Source organism: Cryptomeria japonica, chromosome 9, assembly GCF_030272615.1.
Source record: "Cryptomeria japonica chromosome 9, Sugi_1.0, whole genome shotgun sequence".
Taxonomy (NCBI): Eukaryota; Viridiplantae; Streptophyta; class Pinopsida; order Cupressales; family Cupressaceae; genus Cryptomeria; species Cryptomeria japonica.
In genome coordinates, this window is record NC_081413.1 from 26934852 (window position 1) to 26945797 (window position 10946).

The 10946-nt window shown below is 32.4% G+C and overlaps 1 protein-coding gene across 1 annotated transcript; it reads left to right on the forward strand.

Moving 5' to 3' along the window:
* Window positions 1-6923: 6923 nt before the first annotated feature.
* On the forward strand, window positions 6924-10638 carry LOC131064351 (histidine-containing phosphotransfer protein 1). Its single transcript, XM_057998458.1, has 6 exons — window positions 6924-7260; window positions 7397-7527; window positions 7874-7942; window positions 9527-9598; window positions 9882-9954; window positions 10184-10638. Exons 1-6 carry the CDS (start codon window positions 7201-7203, stop codon window positions 10232-10234), a joined length of 456 nt encoding a protein of 151 aa, XP_057854441.1. The 5' UTR covers window positions 6924-7200; the 3' UTR covers window positions 10235-10638.
* Window positions 10639-10946: the final 308 nt, after the last annotated feature.

Below are 10946 nucleotides of genomic sequence, written 5' to 3' on the forward strand. Positions count from 1 at the left end.
TCAGGAATGAGTCCAAAGACAAGAAACCTTGACAAGTGCCTTGTCTCTTCTATATGGACATTTTGATATTTAGCTAATGGACAAACAATTGAAATGTTATGGTGCATTGGATATCATAAATGCCTACCCATGACACAATAAAACAAGAGTTTTTTCATGTGTGCTTAATTTAATGGATTCAAGTTCATGTCGAATCTTGAAAGGAAAAATCTATAAAATCTACCACACCATGTGGGAAAAGCTCTTGTGAGCATTAAAGTACCACAACTTTATTGAAGGATATAATTTAAGTTTGTCTCGAGCTGATCAAAATAGACAAGAAAGCTTTAGTCTATCATAACAAGATTGAAATTTGGTATTGATTTAAGTGGTCTTTATACAGAGGAAAAAAATCTGATAACTATGAAAAAAAAGAGAATTCCCTAAAGTTGTTCTTATATTATTTGATGGAAAGGTATTTCTTTTAAAGAGAGAATATTTTGCATCCATGTCTGTGAAAGTTGCTACCAAATGATAACATCTTAAATATGTATTCCTTAAAGCAAACACTCCACCTCAAAGCTTAGATAGCTAGATATCCATCTAAAGGGTTTATTCCATATTCTTACTTCCATATCCCTTAATATTTCCCCCATTTCATATGCCCCCCCAACCCAAAAAAAACAGGGGAATATTTTCCATCCTTTATTTAATTTGGTTTGTAGCTCTTTCTTATTATGCTTTTTTCCATTCATTTTAATGGGAAACTTTTTAGGAAAGTTCAATTATGGATTTGGTTGCAATTGGAAATCAGATATGTCTACACAAATTCAGAGGAATTTTTTTAATTTTTTTTTATAGTAGAAATTTATCTATAAATTCATTTTTGTAATTTGATACAAGAGCACGAGAAACTCTTTGGCCAAGATTCAAGGACTGAGGGGTATTCATCCCACCAAACTTGTCTGGGGCATGATCTTGTGCTTATTTTTTGATGTTCATGCTTTACGCTCAACAAAACTCGATCCCTAGTGGATTCATTAAGAACCTTTCAACTTCACTAGCAGACCAAGAGGCCATTGACACGAGGATTCTTTAACAAGAGAAAAGCTTTTTCTGTTTTGGATATTTTATTTTATATTATTGTGTATGTGTTTTAAGTATATTATTTTAGTATATAAACTTTAAATGATTTGAAAATTTACCGATTTTGTATTTTTATTAATTTTTTAAAAATAATTTTAATTTTTAGATTGTTATCTTTTTGCTCATATATTTTCAAAATTTAAAATTCAATTATGGTTCAAATTAATTCTATTTTAATCAAATAACATGTTGATTTTTTTAAAACTATACATTTAACACATATAAAAAAGATATCACTCTTAAATCATTTAAATAATCATTTATCGTCCAATGTCACATTTCTATCTAAAATTACTCATTACTAGCATTAATTCTTTTCAAATTCATTCATAACACTATTTTACATTAACTATTTGATTGCATCAACCTATTTGTTTACAATTTCCAAAACTAGAGTTGTTAAACTAAGTCATTGCATCATCCTTTAATATTGTGTCCAAGTCCTAATTTGTCACCATCACCATAACAATTATATTTTATTGCTGCTTGTACTCCAATTTTTTTATTTTTTTTAATTAAATACACATTTATATCTTAACTCTCTATCTGTGTTAGGTAATCGGATTATTGTAGCTTATTCACATTTATTCATCCTAAACATTTATGCTAGAAATTATTTTATTTCTTTTCACTTTCATCTTAAAATATAAATATTATGAATTTTTTTTATAGTTGAGTTGTAAAAATATTTTTAAAGTATGAACAAAAATACAAATAACGAAGATATATATCAAATCATTTTCTATGAAAAACAAGACTCAACTTTCCTTTTATTAAATTCCAAAATTACACCATCACAAAACATCAAATCACTTTTTAAACCTAAAAAAAGGACCTTCCCTTTATCAAAACTTCAAATTATTTCCAAATCGAATATCAAATATTTTATGAACCATTGAAAACAACATTTCTCGTAATCAAATTTATTTCACTTTGGTGGTTTTTCCTTTTGCCTTAATGACTCTACGTAATGGGTTCATGCCCTCTCCCGTGCTTACCTAATTAGAACATTTTTTTCATTCAAATTCATCAGATTTCCTCATTTCTTGCTATTATTGTGAAAGATTTCTAAATTAAACCATGTAAAAAAAATTGCATCATCATTTTGAGTCACACTCTATAAACTATCATCAAAATGAGAAGAACATTTTTCATTATCAAATTTCTTAATTAATCCACTATAAAATATTTGTATAAATCACCGAAACTAAACTAGGTAACCTTCACTTTCTCAAAATTGTAAATTAACCTAATAACACTACATCATGGAGATCTCATATTGTTTTCTTAAAATCATGTGAAATGACCTTTCTCTACCCAAGATCAATTTGATTCTCAACATCACTATGTTTGGAAACAAATTTGACCTTCACTGTACAAAAAATTAAAAAGGGGAAAAGGAAATACTAAGGAATATTCGTTTGCCCCCTCCATTATAGAATTACAAGCATAATTGTTGCAAGCACATCATTGACTTGTGATGGTAACGATCCAATTTGCGTGACGAGGACTCCATACATACGTGTCAAGCTGCGATTGGAGAGGCACCTGAGGACAGCGGGGCAAACATACCTAAACCCTTCGCGCGTGAAGAGCTTATATTATTCTATTCGACTCTGACATGTCACGTTTTGGTCCCTCAATATAGTAAGAAAGGTGGGAGCACAAAAACATTTACATGACGAAAACATACATAGATGTGACGGCACAAAACAACACCCACATCAATCATTTAAACGGGAGAAAATTGTCAATGCCTAAATACATGGGTGACATAAATTAGGTAACAATGGCTGGATGTGTGAGGCTTTATCAATAAAAAGTTCATGAGAAAAGAAATAAAGAATGGAAGATTCTTTTATAGTCTATGATGTCATGTGGGTAGTCTTTATATGGGTCTACATATGGCTACCCACCTTTATATGGGTCTACACATGGCTTATATTGTACTACAAACAAGGCATACATACCTTACCCCTATGAGATTTGAACTTGTGACCCTTCTATCAAGTGCACAAGTTCTCCACCACTAGAGTGAATTGTGTTGATCACCAAAGACTAAATGAATAAGGAACACATAGGGTGTTGTAGATGGTCAACATATGGGATACTAATCTAGAAACATTTGTTGCATATCAAGGGGTTTTTTTCAAATCTCAGTCATCACTAGACCTACCATGTCAATCTGCTCATTTATGTGCACTTGTAGGCACATCATTTGATCAATAGGGAATTTCATATAGAGCATTATATCAACATCTATAACATTATAAGGACAAATACATAGGTACTTATACTTTCCTTGGAGCATCTTTGAACTAATGCATGCATTGTTGACTTAATAGAAATGGCTAAACTACCATCAAATAAAGCATAGATTCCCCACTATTGATAGTAGGCTCTATTGATGCTTTCAACTACCCATCTATCCTGGGTATTACATAGGAAAGCATGTTTGTTTAAAGACAAAAGTATTCAATTCAAGGCTATAAATCTAGGTCCAAGTTGTGCAATAAGGTTAAGACCATAACGTTTTAAATTAGGGTTACATGTGTGATTTTGAACCCCTATATTGTGTTGGTTCCCCAACCTACAAACTATAGCTTCTAAGAAGTGAATTTCTATGCTCAAAGTTAATGGAAGGATGATTAATCATTGAGAGAGTTAGCAATTCTCTCTTACACTTGAGGCTTTACAAGACCTAGGGGGTAGCCCTATCAATGGACACCAAAGCCCATATGGAAAGGAAGTAGATATTTTTTTTGGTGCATAAAAGGAAAGGGCTCTTGAAATATTATTCATTCACATACATCCTTTGTACCCTTAATGCTTAGGCATGAACATGAAAAATAAATTTAAAAAAAATATGCATTCAATGATTTTCCTCCTTTCATGTATGAGTCAAATCAGATGAATTTCTTTGACTTATTAGTGCATATTCAAGAAAAAATAGTCATCAAATATTTCTACCAATGTGTCTTGACAATAAGTCTTTTTGTGGTTCAAAACATATGCTATTTTCTCACAATGACTATTGTTACCTTACAATAACATGTGCCTACAAATACAATTTGAATACAAAGCTCTACTTACCAATCACTTTTCTAATACTACAAATCCCATTCACTATAAATATTTCTCATCCTCCTTGAAGATGTACCAACTAGAATAACACATCTTGCAACAAATGTACAAGCAAAAATATTTTACCCTCCTTGAAGGTGTTTACTTCTTTTCAAGAATAAACAATAAATAAAAGGAGGCAAAAATGCAATCAAGCCATCATTCATATAAATACAAAAAAAAGGTATCATTAAAGATCATGGAGACAATATTGAATATGTTGTATTTTTCTAAAAATAATTTATGGTATATATTATAGAAATTATTTCCCTCACATTTCCCTCATTTTCTAACCCTTTACAAATAAAAAATTCACTCTCTCTATAGAAAAAATTACAAAGACAATCTCCATGAATTTGTGACAAGTATCGATAAAAAATTATAAGATACATTGGTGACAAAAAAATTACTCAAATCTAGACATTTGATTTCATGGGAAATCGTGATTATATTCTAATTAATGCAACTTTTTTTGTTAGAACAAATCTAATTTTGTTCTCATGCACCAATAGCCAACAAATATTATCATGCAAGCTGAGGAAGATCTTGGAAATTCTATTAAATAATAGCTAGAAGGTCATCTAAAAGTCATTGAGACTTAAAATCTTGATCATTGCATTAATGGTAGCATGAGTTATCCCCTTCTCCACTACTAATAATGCAAGAAAATCCACACCTTTCTATTGAATACCTACCTATGGGTGGGAAAAATCCATTTTGATAGTTAAAGGATTGGATTGGATCATTAGTTGCACTTCAAGTCAAGTAGAAATGTTAGCAAGAACAAACTATGAAAAGTGTGAGAGTGAGGGCTTGAGTTGAACTTGGAATCAAATCATGCCTTTGTAAACTTTTCAAACTTGTGAACTTTATGAATTTTAGAATTTAGTTCTTTTTCTTACTACATATTCACTCTTCCATCAAACTTTTTTCAATTTGGTGATCTTGGAAACATCATGTTGCATTTTCAAAGGATCGCAAGCTTTGTGACATGAATAAATTCATCACTTTTCTTCCTTACTTCTTTATTTTCTTCCATCTTTGTTTGTTTGTTTGTTTCCATCATCTTAATTTTTGCACAACCTTTTGAACCACATTAACACTCTGATAAAGTTCGCAAAATCACAAACTATGTTACATCATGAACCATGTGAAAACCTTTTGAACCACATTAACACTCTTATACACATTTAGCGAAATGCCTCTATCATTCTTTTCTAATTTTAACATTTATTTCAATATATTTTGACATTTGTCTTAACTTGACTCTTTTATCCAAGTAAATTAATTGCTTACTCACCTTAAATGCACGTATTGTCCTAACTATATCTTTAGAGAATTTACTTTTACCTTCAATAATTTTATTTTAAGCCATATCATTCAAATTAATTAGATCTATACAATATAACTTTTAGAATACATGTCTTATTTTGAGAGTGGATCATGTTGTTGGGTTTTATGTTTAATTATTTACTATCTAGATGTGTTTCTATTTTTTTACATATTTTTTAAACCATTTAGTTAGGAAGAGTTTGACAATTTTGAAGGCACTTAAGTTGGCAAGAGTTTAGAGATTGTAAAGGATATTAATAATAAAAATAACATTGAAATCAATCTTTGCTAGTAGCATTCAAAGGAATTGTTTTGTCTACCCTTTATTAAATATAAATGAATTTAATGTCAAATATATTAAATATCATGGGTATTATTACTTAATTATATTTTTTAATAAAATTGCTTCTTTAACACTTGTTGAGATTGTCATTCTTAAAATAGGTGGATTATTTTAGGTGTTGGAATGATTAAGTTTTTCCTCAAGTTTAGTTACAAAATTAAAGAAACCTACTTCCGAAATTCTATTAAAGATAAAAACAATCTCATTATAGAAGTTGTGAAACACCTAAATGGTATTGATTTGTGTTTTGAGATTTAATATTTATGCAAGACATGCTATGTTATTAAAATTAAAATTAAATTATATATTTATTTTCTTTTTACTTAAAGGTAAAGTAAAGGTAGCTTTCCAAGTTTACAAATAAGACATCAAATTGATATATGTGGTCTTATATTAATCCAAGTATGTATATAGTTCAAAGACATATAATTGACATCATTTTTAGATCATCTACCATAACTAGAACTATGTTTATGGTTGATTTGGGATTGATTTGTTATAAAGATATCTCTTTGTCTTTAGTATTGTCTTGTAGTCTTTCTAACTACTTTTAAATTCTAATTTCAACATTGTTCAATAAAACAAAAAAAAATCATGTCACACAATCTAAACTTCATTAACAACATGACAAAAATTAAAAAATAATTTCATTTTATTTTAATAAAAAAAATCTTTCAAAATTACAATACATTTCATCATGTATAATAATATTGTATATAACAAATCACCTTAATATACTTTTAACATATAAAACATACATTAATATGATAAAAAAAAGGAATGAATACCTATTTACATTTTACCTTTTACCATTATACCTCAACCCCTTGATGGAAAAGGACAAACCATAGATGTCACTTTCATCGCCCTATTGCACCAAGGTTAACTTCTTCCGCGTGACTGCTAACGGTTTAAAGCTAAGAGAAGTAAAGCTTAACTTCTTCCGGATGACTGCTAGCGGTTTAAGCGGCGTATAAGGATTTAGAGCTAAGGGAAGTGAAGAATAAGAGTTGCATAGCCTGGGGTAAAGGAAGAAAGCGCAAATCCAGAGAGAAAAAAAGGCAGCGTCAGATTCGTACAGATCCCACAAATCTTTGGTTGATAAATTCCCCACTTCCCACTGTATTTTTTACTGCCCGAAACTAGGAACTCCTCTTAGACACAACAGCTTAGCTTTGCTGCTTCTTTCTTTATTAAGTCAGGGAAGCATCATCTGATGCCGCATTGCCCTTGAGCGGTTCAAGGTTCGAGTCGCAAGGAGGACTGCCAACAGCACAATGGACGTTGCTCAGCTGCAGCGCGCATTCGTTGAGCACACGAATTCTCTCTTCCACGAGGTGGGTATAAGCATATTTGGGATCTTGCGGTCTAATTATGACTTAATATGAGTTCAATTCGGAGATTTTGTGTTTTTTATACAGGAATGAGATGTAAAGATTGGATTTTTATTTTTGTTTTGTTTTGTGCCGGCAGGGATATCTGGACGAGCAATTCACACAGCTACAACAGCTGCAGGATGAGAGCAATCCTGAGTTTGTTGTGGAAGTGGTTTCTCTCTTCTTTGAGGATGCTGAGAAAATCATCAATGATTTGTCCAAAACTCTGTATGGTTTCTATCTAAAAGGAAAAAAATGATTGTGTTTCTGTTATCAAATGATTTGGGTCAGTCAACGTTGTGTCCTAGTCTTTTGGGTCATGCTTGTTTTGTTTGTAGAATTAATTAGGCGTTCTGGGTCTTTGAGATGTCAATCAAAATTTCTATCCATTTTCCTTTTTCGTTTCTTTAATCTTCTGCAGTTTGTAAGGATTTGGGTTAGTCAAATTAATGTCCAATTCTTTTTTGTCGGTTGTTTCTTTCAAGTGAACGTTTCGGCATTCTGGGTCTTCCAGCTGTTAATGAATTTTGGGGGAATTTTTTTTCTGTTATGAACACTGCTATTTGATGTGCAGAGATCAGCATCCGACTGACTTCCAGAAGGTTGATGCCTATGTCCACCAATTCAAGGGAAGTAGCTCCAGGTAATTGTCATCGTTGTCCACATAAAACGCTTTTTTTGTTCACGTTTCTTGGCTCGAGTTGAAAACTCTTTGGGGCACTTTTTTTGAGATACACCTCTGGCAAAATTTAATTCGAGATCTGTTTGTTTGGTAGCAAGCTGTCAGGAATATGTTCACATAAGATGCTGATTTTACTCTCAGTGCCCTTTTGTTGTGTGAAAACTGGATTCAATGTGATTCTCATGTTTTCACACAACCAAGAAGCACTGCGAGTATCCTCAAACATAGTTAAATTTGTGATCCCTTTTCCTCGCCTGTTTAGGTCTGCACAAATAACCATACTTCCTTTGAGTCTTTCTGCCAAGTTTAAGGGATAAATGCTGAATGTTTTTGAGACTGCTTTTGCTGAAGGGAGAGGGTGTGGGCAAAATTTTCAATGTTAATATCTGTGCTGAATTTTGAGACCAGATGAACTGGTTTGTGGACTCTATATATATGACGCTCTCAAAAAACCCTAACCCCAATGTTTGGGGTTCAGATCAGTTATTATGTTGCCTTCTTGATGGAGTCTGAGACTTTCTATATATGGTAAAGTGCCCAAGGCATGCTTGTATGTTCATAAAAAGGCTTCAATCGCCTGGAGATCTTGATCTTGTCACAGTTTTCTGTTTCCCATATATTATGGAAGTCAAAAGTTCTTGTCTGCTCCCAAAAAGAAGGCTATAAAATGGCAATTTTATATACATGTCTCCAACCTATGAATTGCACGGTACGTATGCTATGTGAACTGATGGCTACTTGAAAACAATGGGGATAATGAAGTCCACAGAATGAAAAGGTCAAACTCCAGGTTTCGATGTGCTTTCTAGTGTATGTGTTGTGCACATTTGATATTTTTTTGAGCTGTTATTCAATCGCAAGATTTTCTCCAGGGTTGTTTGATGATTGATCTTAAAGTTGCAGATGTTCAGCACAAGCAGTAAGAGATTCCTGGCATGAATGATGTTACATAATCAAAATGGAAAGTACCACATAATTATGTTTTTTGTCATAGAACAGTTGTTGGGGTCCGGACTGCTTTTTAATTTTTATGTTTGGCAGTCATTAATACTATTTAATTGTCTCTCAGAAGCAATTGCTAGTCTTCTCATTGATAAATGCTTTGTCTGCCATGCCTGTTACTATATTAGTTGTTTTATTTTGTTTCACATGTTTCTCCATAAACTGTGCCGTCTCGTTGTATGTGTCAAAAGCATTTAAGGGGTTTCCCTTCATACCTTCGATGAATGTTCAGAGCCTGAGAGCCATACGATTTGGCTTTGGTAAAACTCTAATGTTCTGAATATCTTGAGTGTTGATGTGTAGTATGTCACAAAGTACTATAAAATATAAACTGACCCTTAGATTGAGGTTATCTAAAAGATTGGTGAAAACTTTTGAAGTAGAACAGGATGAGAATTTGCAATTATTTTCTGCATTTTCTGCAATTTTTGTGGTCTAATCTAATTCAGATTTGAATGGCGATTTTAATGTCTTTTGATGTCTATTATTGTCAATCAGCAAAGAAACTAAAGTTGTCTGACTTACCCTCATTTGATTGGACAGCATAGGAGCTCATCGAGTGAAAAATCTATGCATACCATTCCGTGCATTTTGTGATGAGAGAAACAAAGAAGGGTAAGTGCATATCTCTCTTAAACTATACTTTTCTCCAGAACCCATGGATTTGGGATTAAAGTTCAGTCAATTGGGGGATTCTACAACGCTTTGTAATTAGGTTGAATTTCATGGTTGGTTGATTATAATCTATGATGTGTACTTTTGCTGTGAACCCCAGTAAATTAGTAATACAAAATGAGGCCGACCATCTACTTCTAATCATGAATTGAAGGAGGGATGATGCCTAATCTATTTATCCACCTTGAGAGTTGGATGGATTGTAACTTAGTGGCTTTTGCAGATGTATTCAATGTCTTCAGCAAGTCAAACAGGAGTATTATGTTGTTAAGAACAAGCTTGAAACTTTATTTCGGGTAAGTAATCTTTTTTCCATTCTTTGTGCCCTTGAATTCTGTTTGACAGAAACAAGTAAATGGAAACTTTTCAGACAAGAGAGTCTCTCTCTGGAAAAAAGATGCATATGGAACCAATAATTTGATTGCTTTCTATATGTTCCTGGAGACTTTCAAGAATGCTTTCCTGAAAGTACTTGCTAACTTAAGTGCACTCTTATCTAATCTTAAAACTTATTGGGTAATGCAGCTTGAGCATCAAATTCTCGAAGCCGGTGGAACTATCCCAATGGCGGATTAAGCCTATGTAAATCTAGTTTATGATGCTGGAATCTAGCGGCTGTCTGTATATCTATGATCAGTGGAGTTGAAGTTGTGACTGTACAAGTTCTAGTTACAAGCATATGTTTACTTAAATCCTCTAAGGGTTTTTTTGTTCGATGTTTGAGAAGCTTGTTTGGTCATCTATTCAAATCTCAAACTTTCCAAGCATGTTTCTTGAATGCATTCTATACAGAAGAAACTCATGTAATGTTTCCCCCTATTATTAACCCTTCTTTTCCAGTCAATTTATGGATGCATTCCTTCTAGTCTTTTTGTTCATGTCCCAATTCCACCTACCGCTAATTGGGAGGACAGAATGGAGTTAACTCCAGCACTGCATAAATTAAGCTTTGTTTGATCACAAGTTATCAGTTTCTTCAATCTCCAGTATAACAGAATCATTTTTTCAAAACATGATCAAAGTGAAGTATATCCATGTATTAGGAATGGCCATCTTAGTAGAGAAATGTTCCTGTAATCTTGTATGATATCATAGAAAGATATAATTGATATGTGATGTTTTTCCTGGTTATGCACTTAATAAACTCAACCATACTCTCAAATACATTGATTTTCCACAATCCATGAATTGATAAAGACAAGCTTTTGGATTCGATTGTGTTATAGTTTTTGCTCAATGTTCCAAATCACACTCTGATCCATCATCAACCATACTCTGTTTTGATTGG

Bases quoted from the DNA above. Each gene is read 5' to 3' on its own strand.
- LOC131064351 (XM_057998458.1), top strand. From the start codon at position 7,201: ATGGACGTTGCTCAGCTGCAGCGCGCATTCGTTGAGCACACGAATTCT. The intron at 7,261-7,396 runs GTGGGTATAAGC...TTGTGCCGGCAG, and splicing joins CGAATTCTCTCTTCCACGAG to GGATATCTGGACGAGCAATT. The intron at 7,943-9,526 runs GTAATTGTCATC...TTGATTGGACAG, and splicing joins TTCAAGGGAAGTAGCTCCAG to CATAGGAGCTCATCGAGTGA.